The sequence below is a fragment of the Nannobrachium achirus genome, assembly GCF_963921795.1.
Source record: "Nannobrachium achirus genome assembly, chromosome: 13".
NCBI lineage: Eukaryota > Metazoa > Chordata > Actinopteri > Myctophiformes > Myctophidae > Nannobrachium > Nannobrachium achirus.
Window position 1 is genome coordinate 39,965,532 of NC_137833.1, and position 16,155 is coordinate 39,981,686.

The 16,155-nt window shown below is 42.9% G+C and overlaps 1 protein-coding gene across 7 annotated transcripts in view; it reads right to left on the reverse strand.

Moving 5' to 3' along the window:
* Positions 1–14,877: 14,877 nt before the first annotated feature.
* LOC308296520 (transcription factor COE3) overlaps positions 14,878–16,155 on the reverse strand; it is a gene marked incomplete at both ends in the record, with an annotated part of 114,890 nt that continues 113,612 nt past the window's right edge. For all 7 annotated transcript variants that reach the window (XM_080739814.1, XM_080739813.1, XM_080739811.1 and 4 more), the window contains one exon: positions 14,878–14,909. In XM_080739814.1, the coding sequence (XP_080595940.1) occupies positions 14,878–14,909 (32 nt within the window). The remainder of the gene's footprint in view (positions 14,910–16,155) is intronic.

The following is a 16,155-nucleotide window of genomic DNA, read 5'->3' on the forward strand; positions in this document are numbered from 1 at the left end:
TGTCAGAGCTGCCTCCTCCTGCATCTCTGAAGAGAGCCTTTTCCATTAGAGGGCAGTGCAGAACGGGAAACAGAAATCAACACTTCAACCTTGAATTCTTCCAGCACATTTTAATCTAACTTCCAATGCTCATCATAACATTATTTCATTTTCATCATAGCCCCATTTGATCTCTCGGAGGGTGAATTATTCGTACTCACGAAAGACCGTGCCAAGAGGCCAGTCCACGGAGGTCTGCTTTGGGGAAAGAAAATAAATAAATAAAATGTAGAATAATGTAGAAATGTAGATAGAAAAAAAATATTTCTTTAAAACTAAACATGTAGCATAATACTTTTAAGTCGTTCTTTTACGCTGACCATTACAGCAGTTAGCACCTCACTCACTTCCACTTTCCATCCTTAACCCATTTAGAACGGGTACACATTTTGTGTATCATTATTTTATGCTTTAACTATTGAAAAATAGCAGATATACAAGCTCACAGCGCGGCACCGAGTGCCGCGCTGCGAGCTCGTAGATCTGCTATTTTTGAAAAGTCGTGAACATTAGAATTTTGACCCGATTCTATAAGTGTCTTTTGAATCCTTCTAATTCTAGGCCTAAATGGGTTAAATCTACAATTCTCTTCACTTCCTAGTGTAGTTTCAGGGTGACCCCGCGCTGGCCCACGGTTATTCCTCTCCCATGTAGGCCCTAATAATCCCCCTTCCGAAAATAACCTCCACTCTAACCTTTACAGAACCAATTCAATAGGCCCCACTCGCTGAATACATTTGAACCGTGCTGCATTTTTCTTCTTCTTTTTTTTTTCTTCTCCTCCTTTTCCATGAATTTCTTACCCTATCAGCTCTTGTTCGGATGTCTGCCATGCCGCTGGACTCACTCGCTCTGCCATTGGAGCACAGTTCCAGCATAGATGTTGAGGCAGCAGACAGGCAGATGAAGAATGAGTCTCAGTCTGTGGTTTCACAGAGAGGCTAATGATGCCTGTGGTGACTACAGGCTACCGTCAGCCCCCTAACGAAGGGAGCTGTGACACAGCCACAAGGGGTCCCATTTAAGGCAGGCACACTCTGAAGTGCACTGTAAGCACCCTTTTTTTTTATTGCGCTCGTGGCTAAGTAAATTCTTTGGAACGCCCGCGCAATTTAGCGGGCTAAAGATACTTCGTATGTACGCCTGTAGACTTCTGTTGTTGTTTGTTGTTGTTCACGGCGCTTTGAAAGACGGGAGTCCACCATCATGGCTTTCAAAGAGCGGCTCCCAAGTAAATTGGCCTGCGTTAAGGGCTTAGGTATCAAAAGGAGTCTCTTCGCGAAAAAAAAATCTGTTTTGATATGTTCTATAGTTTTTTATTCCAGTTTTTGTGCGCGTGTGTGTAAGTGTGCGCACGCACGCACGCACCGTAGTGTACCACTACCGTGTCACGCTGGCTCCGTGATAAAAAGGAATTAGATTAAAAGAGGCTCTGACGATCTCATCATCCGCACTGTTAATCTCGGTGAAACCTTTAATTTTGCCCTAATATCTGCTTCCATCTCGGCGAGGAGCGCGCACGCGCATATGCACGAACGAGCGTTGCACCGCGTGCGTGCGCGTGTCCATGTGTGTGCACATGTGTGCAATGTGTATGTCCATATGTGTGTGGGTGAAGAGGATGATATTGAGTCTGACTTCATAAATCACCCAGACACTGATAAACTCCCCATGCACCCACACACCGCTAATGGGCAACCCTTAAGGAGTGTGAGTGTCTCGTGCGGCGTTTGATTCAACATTTATTAACCCCCTCTCACACACACATACACACACACATACACACACACACACACACACACACACACACACACACACACACACACGCGCGCACGCACATTCACTCTCACGTACGACACACACTCAATTGAGCACCCGGAAAGAGCGCGCGGCTATGGTTGGTGGCATTCACAATGTTAGCGCTGCGCTTTGACCTGGCCAGGCTGTATTAATCACGCCTCATAGAAGCGAGATATATTTTAGTTGCTTTATGCGGGCCCAACAACAACAAGCAAAGTGTTTCCTACCTACAGTTTCTTTCCCCCCTCTCATAACTCTCAAATACCTGGAACGCGCGCAAGTCGCGTTAGATTTTAACCACTTTAACCATTATTTTATGCTTTAACTTTGGAAAAATAGCAGATATACAAGCTCACAGCGCGGCACCGAGTGCCGCGCTGCGAGCTTGTAGATCTGCTATTTTTTCGAAAAATCGTGAAAATGAGTGCAAGTCTTTGAATATCTTTGACCCGATCTTTGACCCGACTTCTAAATCCTTCCTCTGAATCAGTGGTTTTCAAACTTTTTCATGTCAAGAACCCCCAAAATTACAGGTATTTGGCTACGGACCCTCATCTCAAAGTATGTTGTTCCAGGGACCCCCCAGAAGCAAATATTTGAGTTACAAATGTTTGCTTTTAAATAGATATATTCAAAGACTTGCAAAGAAAAATCGTGATTTTTCAAAAATAGCAGATCTACAAGCTCGCAGCGCGGCACTCGGTGCCGCGCTGTGAGCTTGTATATCTGCTATTTTTCAAATGTTAATGCGGTCAATGATCCTAGGCCTAAATGGGATAACTTATATCCTGTCTCTATATCCAACTCCCCACTTCCCATCTCATATCCTGCCACCCATCCTCATTATAGAGCAATTCTCTGCCCCCACATCAAATACAAACACTCTCTGCGCTGCCATCTCTCACACTCGTCCTTGTCTCCCTGTGTCATACATCTCCACTCATAATTTGAACATTATCACAACCTAGACCCTCTGGTAAAAGTCACAGACTTATAATGTGGCACAACTTGTTCCTGGGAGCTGCATTTCAGAACATTCTGAGAAGCGGTACTTTCAGTGGCGTGGCTCCAAAACTTGAGCAGAAGTTTGTACGCTGAAAATAGGGTAAGATGTAATAAAGCAGTGGTTCTCGATGTCTGTCAGGGTTCCTAATGGACCCTTAGAGGTTTGTAACTCTTACAGGTTTGGTACAAACGGAACCAAATGGACCCTTAAAGGTGAATACCACTCATTTTCAACATTGAACTATGTCATTAATATACCTTGGAGTTGTTTAATGATGTCATCAAAGTGTACTTTGCAAGCCAAACCTCACAATCAATCCTCCAGTTCTAGGCAACACAGAGGGGGGGACTTTTTTCTTATTTCCACAACAACTCCAAGGTATATTAACACTTCCGATGCCAAAATCGTGATAAGAATTACCGCGCTGCAGCCTGCAGCGCCACGGCCCCGTTTTCAGGTCCAGGGACGTGTTAGCTGGTTACCATGGTAACCAGGTAAACAGGTGCTGCTGCGGCGGCGGCTGGTGAGCGAAAAAACGTCATATCCTATGACGCTTCGCGAAAGCAGCTCCTGCTCGACTCCATTTCCTCATTCACATCCATTCATCTGGTTTCGGGAAAATGGCTTTTTCTTGTTTGTTTATCCCCCATTGCTCGTTTGGTCAAGACAGAGCCATTTTCTGTGGACTGTATCACTCATGGATTGTTTCTTCTTCACGTGAAAGAAGACACGTGGGGCGGCCGTGAACGAGGGCCGCCGCGCGCACGCCGTCACAGAAAATCGGGTAAAAACAATAGGAAAGATACGTGCCGTTAATCTACATCAGGGGTTCCCAAACTCTTTTGACTCAGGGCACCCTATGAATATTTTAATCCGAGGCACCCCTACATTATAATTTTCACTCCCAGCACCTTATATTTATAGCATATCGTCGTTGTCGGGTGGAGACCGTTCCTTTTTTTATTTATCATCTAAAATATTTACTAAACTAGTGAAAACACTGTTTTCAGTAGTTTTGTGTGACGGTCTTGTAACTTGGAGATACGAGGTTTCTGCCCGACAGTGACGATATTTTAGTGATTATGTTGCGAGGAAAACGTTGCGATAATAGCCATTTTGGTTAGAACTGACTGAAAATAACTTTGTACTTCAAGTTTAAAATGATACTAAATATTTTTTCAAGTGTCCAAATGAATTCCATATATTATCAAATTATCTCGCGGCACCCCTGGACTGCCGTCACGGCACCCCAGGGTGCCCCGTCACCCACTTTGAAAACCCCTGATCTACATTAGTTACAACAAAACAATTGGCATCCCAAGTGTTGATGACATAGTTCAATGTTGAAAATTAGTGGTATTCCCCTTTAAGGGTCCATTTGGATCCATGTGTACACTCTCAGAGTGTACTGTGTATTGTGATTAGGCCTGTCACAATTATTACATAATCGTCTATTCGCAATTATTTGAGGTAATCGCAATTATTTTGCATAATCGTCATAATCGTTTCCATGATGAGAAATGTTAATATAGTTACAAACACTTTCGAAAAGTAGTGGAAATAGCAGATCTACAAGCTCACAACGCATTGTGAGCTTGTAGATCGGCTATTTCCACTATCAATGTTCTTTTTAAGTTTAAAATTGTCAAATATGTCAGTAATTTCTTTGTAAGTTATGTGTCATGATTGCCATGTGCAACTTCAAAGCCTAAAAGCCAAACAGAAATGTAATTGTCAACGACAAATACACAATTAAATCGTTAATCGCAAATTATTTGAGTGAGAATTAATCGTCATGTAAAATGTCATAATTGTGACAGCCCTAATCGTGATCTTTGAAATGTTGATATTGAAAAGTTTGGGAACCACTGTAATAAAGATTGAAAACTATTTTTCAAGGGGGGGGGGGGGGAATTAAACAGCCACAAGCTGTTGGGAGGGTATCTCCACGTCCAACAGTCAGTCAGACAGACACAGGGATAGCAAGATAGGCAGATATTAGACTGGGGCTTGGCTACGCTATCAGGTTTCCCCCCCACACCCCTCTGTCTGTCTGTCTGTCTGTCTGTCTGTCTGTCTGTGGGCCGGTCGGGACAGCCCAGCCTCAGAGGCCCTGACACTAGAGGCACCATGCAGCCAGCCACGACAGCTGCTGCCGCACCATCTAATACCAGCACAGTGCGCGCCACGCCACGACTACAAAGAGAAATATCATTTCAAACATGCCATACTTTGATGCTCTTGTAATGATCTTTGTGTTTTGAGAGAGGGGATGGAGGATTCGCATGGTGCCTCCTTTTTTTTGTTTCTTTTAGAACAAAGAGACCCCCCCCTCTCCCTTTCAATCGAGTGAAGCCCAGGACACTGGTGGTGGTGAGAGAGAATGGCTTTAAATGGGAATGCAAAAGAAACCCTTATACAGTAGGTGGCTGTGTGTATGTGCGCGCTTGTGTGTGCGTGCGCGTGTGTTTGTGGTTGTGCGCGCGCGTGTGTTTGTGGGTGTGCGCGTGTGCGTGTGTGTGCGTGTGCGTGCGTGCGAACCTCGTGTCAGTATGTCAGTGTAACCTTATGAACTCAGCCGTTGGTCCGGGGCTCTCTAATTAGGACCGTCTGATGAGTGGTCATACATTACGTGAGAGCGAGCGCCGGGCCGAGCGTGAGTGTGTATTCTTTCACGTATCAATCTATGACTCTATAGGGCCGGTTGTCAGCGCGGTAAGGAGAGTGTCTCGGACTGGAGAAAGTGCAGGTCTAGCCTTGGTCATGTTGACGAAGGGGCGGCACTTCAGAGGCTCCAGGACCCCATGGCACCAGTCTCCCCAGTCCCCCAGACAGACTGGGAGCATCTGGGCTCTGTCAGCGCCTCTGGCCCCCGCAGACTCCGATCTATATGACGGGGGAGAGGAGTGCATTGGATCAGGGAGAAAGGAAAATATGAGCACTGGTGCCAAATTCTTCAGCCTTGTGCAAAATGCGTTCTTGCCCAATTAGAATATTTTATGTGCGTTTGTGAGCGAGTGAGTGCATTAGTTTCTGATAACAGTTGATAGATTATTTTCTGTGAGGTGAAGTGGTGCGATGGAGAATTTGCTGAGAGTAAACCGAAGGGGGGTCATGGAAAGTGTCAAGTCTACTTGATTACTTAGCTGTCCAATTAAAAATGTATTTCAATAGTACAGCTAAAAAAAATACTTTATTTTGGTAAAACGTTTGTGACGCCGGGTAAAGATTAGATCGATGGATACTGTTCCAAGCATTCCTTATATGAAAGTCTGCAAGGATTTGATCAGCCACATATAGTTCCTAAGCTATGCCACGCGGAAACCGATATGCACATTTGCCAAGACTAATTAATCCATACACTAAATTAGGAATATAAACTGTGGTCCCAATTTAACAAGGTCAGCTTTAAGTTCTCCCTTTACACTTTATTTAACTATGCAAGGGGAAGAAAAAAAAAACTATCAATGTGCTTCACTTATTATGATTGACGATTGATGATTAACCCATTTAGGCCTAGCATTAATGAATGCTTTAACCAGGGAAAAATAGCAGATATACAAGCTCACAGCGCGGCACCGAGTGCCGCGCTGCGAGCTTGTAGATCTGCTATTTTTGAAAAAGTCGTGAAAATGTGTGCAAATCTTTGAATATATGTATTTTCAAAGCGAACGTTTGAAACTCAAATTTTGCTTCTGGGTGGTCCCTGGAACTGAATACTTTGAGATGGGGGTCCGTGGCCAAATACATATCCTTTTGGGGGTCCTTCACATGAAAAGGTTTGAGAACCACTGACATAGTAGTCTCTCAAGAACAGACTAACTGAGCTCCATTTAAGTGAAAATGACCTTTTCTTTGACGATGGCTGGCCAGATTGCTGACATCAAAAATCTTCGAAGGATTCAAAAGACACTTATAGAATCGGGTCAAAATTCAAATTTTCACGATTTTTCAAAAATAGCAGATCTACAAGCTCGCAGCACTTGGTGCCGCGCTGTGAGCTTGTATATCTGCTATTTTTCAATAGTTAAAGCATAAAATAATCATACACAATAATGTGTACCCGTTCTGAATAGATTAAGTCCTCCAGCCGACACGCGGCAACCAAAGCCGGTGAGTTGGAATTGGATGTGACACATACACAGTTCTGCGTGTTAGGTAATTCGTTGACGAGGGGCCAAATTCATTTATGGAACAGCGGTATTGGCAGGCATGGACACTCTCTGCAAAAACAACGATAATCACAGAGGTTTGGCGCCGAGTGACAAGGACTCTTCAGGGAAAGACCCTTACACACTGCTTTGTGGGCCCATTCCTCCCTGGGATGGAGGAAAACATCCGCCAGTGTTCTGAAGATGAGAGTGGCTTAGGGCCGGAGAAAAAAAAAAGAAGCTTTATGCAAGGCGCTGTTAAAAGGGCTCGATTATAATTTGTTGGTTGTGTTATCGTCGGATAGCTTGTGCGCTAATGCGCAATATCGGGACCATAACCTAAAATAGCGTATAGCTTTGCTTGGAGGACTGTTAGATGGGAAATTAATTTTAATATAGTCAAGAACAATGTTTGAAGCGATGAGTGGCTTTTTAATGTGGAATTGATGAAATAAGGCCTGTGATAAATCCTCCATAATAGCGGAGCATGAGGGGGGGACCCTGTCTCAAGCCATTTAATCTCTTTTCGCTTTCTCCATTTTTCCCGCTAATGAGCCTTATTGACAATCAAACAGGAGCTGTCATCCCCCAGGATGCAGCGCACGCAGACCTCCGCATGTTTGTCAGTGTCCTGGCAATCAGAGTTGCCTTGCAAGACCAGGCAGACTGTTAGCGGTTCTCACAGCAGCGCTGCCTGAAAATGGCACACTTCCTGTAGAGTTTGCAGCTGCCACCTCTGCTACTTCCATTACTTTCTATAGCATGCAGATGTTGTATCAACATTCCCCGCCAAGGGGACTGCAATAACTGTGAGATTCATGCCATGTTTCGGAGGCACGTCAATTTCTCAAGTGGCACAATTAAACTCTCAGATGCCGGGAACGCTGCCCGAGTCGCGTTAGATTTTAACCACTTTAACCGTTATTTTATGCTTTAACTTTTGAAAAATAGCAGATATACAAGCTCACAGCGCGGCACCGAGTGCCGCGCTGCGAGCTTGTAGATCTGCTATTTTTGAAAAATCGTGAAAATGAGTGCAAGTCTTTGCTTATCTTTGACCCGATCTTTGACCCGACTTCTAAATCCTTCCTCTAAATCATGCTGTTCTCAAACCTTTTCGTGTCAAGGACCCCCAAAATTACACGGACCCCCCATCTCAAAATATGTTGTTCCAGGGACCACCCAGAAGTAAATATTTGAGTTACAAATGTTCGCTTTTAAGTAGATATATTCAAAGACTTGCGAAGAAAAATCAGGATAAAAAATAGCAGATCTACAAGCTCGCAGCGCGGCACTCGGTGCCGCGCTGTGAGCTTGTATATCGGCTATTTTTCAACAGTTAAAGCAGTCAATAATCCTAGGCCTAAATGGGTTAAAGAGGGAAATACTGTACCAGGTTTTTTCGCAGGAGCTGAAATCGGAAAAGAGCTTTTTCTTCTTTATTTTTTTTCCCCCCAAAAGGGGCCTGTTTCATAAGGGTTCAGAAATCCACCCGATTTTTTACTGCCTTTTTCCTGAGTTGAGCTGTTCTGTGAGTCTTTGTGCGGCAGACCTGTCGCGACCCACAGCGGATATGGAAATGGGGCTAAGGTTTTATGGGCCAAACGGATTGGACACAGTCAAGCTCAGGGGGCATGAATATTGGATGTTATTTCTGCTCTCTTTTTTATGTAATCCATTGCCAATACATTATTAATAGATGATATCATATCCAGAACTACTGGACAAAGCACTACAGAGGGGTGCTATGAAAGGAGCTCTCTATATGGTGGAGACTGTGTGGCAGCGAATGCAGTTCAAGCGATATTATTTTATCACCGTAGCCTAACACACTCTGACCAAGGAGTTTCTTTACCGTTTACTTTTGGACTAAGCGAAGTTCATAGAGGGGAAATATGCTGAATACTGTATCTTCTCTGACAGGGGTAAAATCCTGCATTTGTGGGTTTGAAATGCACTGAAACATTGATGAAGTATCAAATGACACCCAAATACAAGTTTAATGGATTTCAGAGCACTGAGATACTTTGCTCATCCTTCTTGACTGCAGCGAATGAAGTGGAAATCCTTTGTGAGGATCTAGAGTTTTCCTTGCAAAGCTGACTCCCTGTGTAGGGTAACTAGGGGAACAGTGTCTTATCTGATGTACTGATTCACAACCAAGAGACTCGGTTAATGTGGAACTGTTGGAAAAAGGGGGAAAAAAGGTCAGGCTTCACTGTCATCAGAAAGTTACCATCCGTCTCTCGTGCAGTTTTATGACACACGGTAGCACAGACTCCTGTATAATCTTCACAGGAACGGTTGCAGCTGCTTTTTCGTTGCAAAGAAAAAAAAAAGACTCAGCTGTTGCGCAAATCCTGTCGGCCAAAAGACTAAAGTCTTCAAAAAGTACAGTACCGCTCTCAGCAACTGACCAGAGAGTAGTGGGTCAGAAACTATTGTTCACCTTTTTTTTTTAGTTTTATGGGGCCGTCCTATCTTGATAGGTACACATAAGGGCACAAAGGTATTACATCAACACCCCTGAAAGTGAACATATAAGCTCCTCAATAAGACTTACATAGGGAGTGGATGCGTAAGGTAATATTCTCCTTTTAAGGTCAGTTTGAATTGTTTTTCCTCATGGGAAACGGCAGATTGATAAAGAACAAACAAAACCCCTTTTCCTGAATGCTTGTCCTCCATGGCCTCAATGAAGGTTTCATTCCTTTATATCATCCAGCCCAATTCCCAGCATGCAGGGGCCATTGTGGCTCTTTCAACTGGAGCTCTCCATTGACTGGCTCATTGTCCGGTCGCTCCTTTGTGCGCGCTATCACCGGAGCACAATCTTTCACCTGAACAGCATAGGAGCGCAGCCCTGGATATAGTCACGTCAAGCAACCAAGTCACCCACGCAGGCAGACGCTGAGCCACGCAGAAAATCAAAAGTCTGCATTAACCGTCAAGTACCTGGAACGCTGCCTGAGTCGCGTTAGATTTTAACCACTTTAGCCGTTATTTTATGCTTTGACTATTGAAAAATAGCAGATATACAAGCTCACAGCGCGGCACCGAGTGCCGCGCTGCGAGCTTGTAGATCTGCTATTTTTTTTAAATCTTGTGAAAAAGTCTTTGAATATCTTTGACCCGACTTCTAAGTCCTTCCTTCCTCTAAATCAGTGGTTCTCAAACTTTTTCAAGTCAAGGACCCTCAAAATTACATTTATTTGGCCGCCGACCCCATCTCAAAATATGTTGTTCCAGCAGGGACACCCCAGAAGCAGAGATTTGAGTTACAAAAGTTTGCTTTGAATAATATATTAAAAGATTTGTACACATTTTCACGATTTTTCAAAAATAGCAGATCTACAAGCTCGCAGTGCCGTGCTGTGAGCTTGTATTTCTGCTATTTTCTTGTATATCTGCTATTTTTCAACAGTTAAAGCATAATTCGAGGCCTAAATGGGTTAAAGCCTAATTTTATAGCCCACAGAACGACGGCGAGGCGACAGACATGTTTAGCCTGTAGGTCTGTTGTTTTCGGCTAAACGAGAAATATCTATTATAGAATATCAACTTTCATCCAACCGCCGGCGACTTGCCGCATTAATGAGTTTATTAGTCGCCATGCACCTTGCAGTCATCGTTGAACCGAGACGTTCAATAGTGCCGCTCCAGCTTATACTATTATTGAAGTGAGTTTTTTTTTTGTATGTAACAATGCATGAGCAGATGTTTGAAGCTTGGCCCTCAGCAACACAAGGCTAGTTAAGATCGATATTGCTTTCAATATTTCTTTCCTTTGACAGATAAGCAGTACAGAGGAAAGTCTTGATAAGAGTGGCAACATATGGATGTGGCGAGGCTCTCTCTCTTTTGATTGCGTGACCCCCTGACCTTTGCCTGCGTTTGAGGGAAAGGCAGCCACATGGTATGGTGGGGGTCTGTCAGGCCCTGGTTATGGGGCGTTATTGACCCAGGATTTATAAATATTTAATGCACACATTAAGATCATGGTGGAGGGTGGCCATTAGAGCTCTCCAATAAAGAGGCTCTCACAATGATTGAGTGGTGTGGCAGAGCTGGTGCCTGGTCAGACTGGGACAACAGAGAAGCCTGGTGAGGCAATACGCCACTTTGGTGTTTTCGAAGCCCACAATAAGTGGGCGAGCCATGCCAACCCAGAGTATGCATTTACATTTGCGCTCTCTCACAATTCTCGGGTATATTCATTTAGCCTTTGCTGCTGCTCGCCGTCTTTGTGTGGTTCGGAGAGAATAGATCTCCTGGTAATAGAATATTCATGGTTGCTCTGTCTTAACCAATTTCAACCTGGCGTCCCTATTTTGGGCATGAGAAATGTAACATTTTCAAAAGTAGCACGAATAGCAGATCTACAAACTCGTCACATTGTGACACGTGAGCTTGTATATCAGCAATTTTATTCATTGTATGATGAAGTATATAGGGCTTAAGTGTTTAAATGGATAGTAAAGACTTCATAGACATACAACAATTGCACGCTTGTGTAAAAATCCTTGCTGCAGCTAGGTTTTGTCATTAAATAATAGAGACAGCAGTGAGCAAGGAGATAGATCCAGACCTGTGTATGTGTATCTGAAACAGATAGTGCCATGTCAGGAAGCAGATGTGTGGCTATTGTTATCAGACACATTGGATTATCGAGGGAGTGTTTTGAGGCACAAGGCGATCAACAGTCGAAAATTGAATCGCTCTTTGAGTGTGTCTGCCCCCGTCGCGCTATCAGCAACTCCTGTGCTATCTTATGCGCCACGAGATCCTTGCACGCCGGCTTACATAATAAGCCTTGATATGCTGATTGCTGCTCAACTTGCATTCGTTTAATTGTGCATTAACCCATTTAGGCCTATGATTATTGACCGCTTTAACTACTGAAAAATAGCAGATATACAAGCTCACAGCGCGGCACCGAGTGCCGCGCTGCGAGCTTGTAGATCTGCTATTTTTGAAAAAGCATGATTTTTCTTTGCAAGTCTTTGAATATATCTATTTAAAAGCGAACATTTGTAACTCAAATATTTGCTTCTGGGTGGTCCCTGGAGCAACATATTTTGAGATGGGGGTCCGTGGCTAAATACCTGTAATTTTGGGGGTCCTTGACATGAAAAAGTTTGAGAACCACTGATTTAGAGGAAGGATTTAGTAGTCGGGTCAAAGATCGGGTCAAAGATATTCATAGACTTGCACTCATTTTCACGATTTTTCAAAAACAGCAGATCGACAAGAGCTTGTATATCTGCTGTTTTTCAATAGTTAAAGCATAAAATAATGGTTAAAGTGGTTCGAATCTAACGCGACTCGGGCGCGTTCCAGGTATTTGAGAGTTAAAGCATGGGGTGGCCACGGACAATGTTGCCTTGATGAGAAATTGACATTTTGTGACCTGCTCTCGGCGACCACTCAGGATGCCAGATAAGATGTTCAGTTGTTTTTAAGGAGAGAGACTATTCTTCCCTGCAGCACTGCGCGCTCCCTCTGTTTGACCCACTTGATGAGTATAGATTTCACAGCGGTCCCCTTTCAGCTCACAAACTATAAGAGGTTCAAAACGATACCAGCCCCTTATAGACAAAGGATAACCTTGCTCTTTCAATGTATTGATTCTTTATTAACTAGGTGGCTTAATGCAATGAAATGAGGGATTTGAATGAGCCCCATTTGGGCTGCTTTGAATAAAAAGCTTGCACCATTTATGAAAGTCTACCATGGAATGGACCCTTGGAAGCACCACAGATATGCAGGATATGCTGATACAACGATCAATATGGGAATATGTCACAATGTCAATGTTTCACTTAAAGAATAGGAGAAAGGCAGTTTATCAACTGTTTTATGGATAGTATACGTTTCCACAGGTTGCAAACAATTATCTCTATGGTATGCACTACTACTCACAGACAAATTACAGGTGTTTATGCCGTGTTTTGTTTGTTACTTTGTATTCATAAGAAAACTTGCCAGTTTGCCTGAGATCACATTGAACCGAAGAAGTCCACAGTTGAGGAGCTATTGTGTTTTTACTGAAAATTTTAATAAAACATCACTTATTCATTTCTGTTTCCATTCCAAATGTTGACATTGTTGAATTTTTCTTCCCTGTAAACACATTGAAGCTATGTGGCAAGAGTAGTGGTGAGTAAAAATGACTTCTATACATTCTACAAAACAGAAAGAAAATACAACCACAAATGGAGTGTTTTTTTTTCTCCAAGGTTGTCCCTCATGCACATTAGTCTCTATTGGGTCTTAACAACTATCATTATGGGTCACAAACAATTTATTTGACAATACAACCAACAAAGTTTTTCTCCAAAATGGTCTGTATAGATAATTTAAAATCAATATAAAAATAAACAATGAAGTTTGACTTCCCTTTTAAAAAATGGACAGAGAGCCTTGACAGAGGAACACAAATTGGAGGATACACATGAAATATATGGACATTGCATTTCATCAAATACAAAAAAGGAAAACAAATGAAGGCAACAGTTCTTGGCTGAATTATCTGTGCTGCATCACTATATTAAGGGCATGACGATTAATACATACATAATGAAAAGCAATATACAAAATTTCAGAGATAAATACATTATTTATAGTTGATATGTTACAAAATTTCCCTCAGTGAGCGCAAGTGTGTATTTGAACAGAAAAATGACAATGAACTACGTTTACTCCTATTTCTCGATGGATTTTAATTTCTCTTTTTTTTTATGTTTTTCTTTTTTAAGTTGTTGTTGATCTAAAAGAACATGAAAAAGACAGATGTATAAATATTTAGCACAAGTTTGGCAATATCACAATAGTCTACAATTTTATAACCACATATAAAACACAGAAGGGAATTGGAGCTAGAAGGAGGAGGCTGCCCCTCATCGACAAGAAACGGACTTCACAGTAGCCTAGAAATGCATTAATATACAGTGCTAGCAAAAAAGTTGAAAAACATGGCAAAACACACTTGCTTAAAAGGAAGCTCTAGACATGGAAGTATGCCGTTTTCTTCAGCAGATCAGAGTGCTTTATACACGTCTGTGTGCTTGTTGAATCCAAGAGATTAGTTTTTTTTTTCCCACTTTTGAAGATGATTTCTAGCTACAATAAATTACAAAATTTAATTTAAAATGCAGGAGTGAAACATGATACAACCTTAACCCACCCGCACCCCGTATCCCCACCGCGCCCCCTCCCCCCGCCCACCGATTTTTTTTTTTTAAACTCGTTTTCGTTGTACTTCATGATCCATTTTCTACATTATATATCTCATATACTTTTTCCAGTTGAAATTCAAACTTTCTTGGCCCCACCGTGTGTAACTCTTCTGACACATAAAAATACAAAAAAGTCACATTATAAAGACACACAAACTGTTTGTGGATCTATTAAAAGAGAGTTGAAACGGAAAGAAAAAAACAAAAATAACAAAACAATTTCTGAGGCAAACGAGTTCATCTGTACATCAGTGTTTGCTTTACAACCGACTGGTGAGTCCACAGAGTTCTTTTTCCAGTACTGAACATAATATCGTTGATTGGTCAGAGCTCGGGCCAGAGCACAAGCTAACAGGTACACAAAATAAACAACGTCCTGTGTCCTCTTCAAGGTCGGTAAAATGGGCAGAGAAAAGAAAAAAAAAACATCCTTTGCTTCAGGTTGTGAAAGTCTTTCAAAAGGAAAAAAAAAAATGTCATTATTTTCTTGTATTTTTTTCTTTTCTTTCTTCTTCTTCCTCGTTAAAAACGATAAGCTGTTTTTGACTATACACTACACCAGCGTTTGTGCTGTGTGCTAAAGGGGGAGTCCTGTGAAGTGGTAGTGTGTAGACTGGTGCTTGAGATGACAAAAAAAGTGCATTTACATAGGAGGGACCACCAGGCCGGACATGGCTGAAAGAGAGGGAGAGAGAGGAGTAATTAGTACTACTGGATAGATGCATGTATGGCTATTCATGAGAAAAATATACTGAATGTGTATAGGTGTGTGTGTGTGTGTGTGTGTGTGTGTGTGTGTGTGTGTGTGTGTGTGTGTGTGTGTGTGTGTGTGTGTGTGTGTGTGTGTGTGTGTGTGTGCGAGTGCGTGCGCGCGCATGCAAGCGAGCGAGCGTGAATGCGTGCGTGCGTATGTGGGTGAATAAGTGCATATGTGTGTGCGCGCGCGTGCACCTAGAGTGCATACCTTAATGTGGCCTGTTTGCACGCGTGCCTCTGAGTGTTTGCTGTATGCGCCGGCATCACAAAGATGTGCATTTCTGGGGGTTTGGGGGGGGGGGGGCGGGGGCTTTGAAAAGCTTCCTCCTGCTCTGACATTTCAGCCCCCAGCACGCCAGTCTTGCTGTGTGTGATATTTCTCCTGGCATTGGGGTATTGGCAAACAGTGGTCCAGACTCCCAGGAGATACGACCACGGTGACGGCAGAGCAACAGCACGGTCACTACCCACAATGCCTCGGTGCTACAGTACCAGACACTTCTAAAGCTCCCCTCAGAGTCCTACCTCTCCTCCTCCTCGCTTTTTTTTTTTTTTTTCATTCCCTTCATCTCTCACTCTCTCTCTCTCTTCCCTGTTCTCCATCACTCCACTGAACGTTAGCCCTCCAAAACCTCACTTTCCCCGAGTCCTATTTCTGTGTCATTATCCAAGAGAGATTAGTCGCGATCAAAAGGTAGCTTCCGTTATTCTACGAAGACCATCTGCTTAGGATGTCATTAGCAACTGTACATCACCCCGAGAGTTTATATATGCAGTATTTTCACACGTTTTAACAATTAGGCGGCTAGTGGAGTGCTGAGATGATGTATTATCACGTTGCTCTCAGTATATTTGTAGAGTCATGGTTGAAATGCTTTTAAGTTTGCCAGCGCAGATGATGGCAAGGCATTGCTCATTAATTTCTGCACAACATGTATTAATAAGTATGAACGTGTAGCAAGATGAACTTTAATTTCCCACTTCATTAAGCCCAATGTTATTAATCTTGGGGCACACACTACGGCTAAGCTTGTTTTCAACGCAATCATGGCGGTCGTGACACACGCACAAAACCTAATAAACATAATCACGGAAACAATCCTGGGGAAGGTGCTTCCTCCGCGACCTCGAGCTGGATTTGTACTCGGATGCGCTCCAGTGTCGC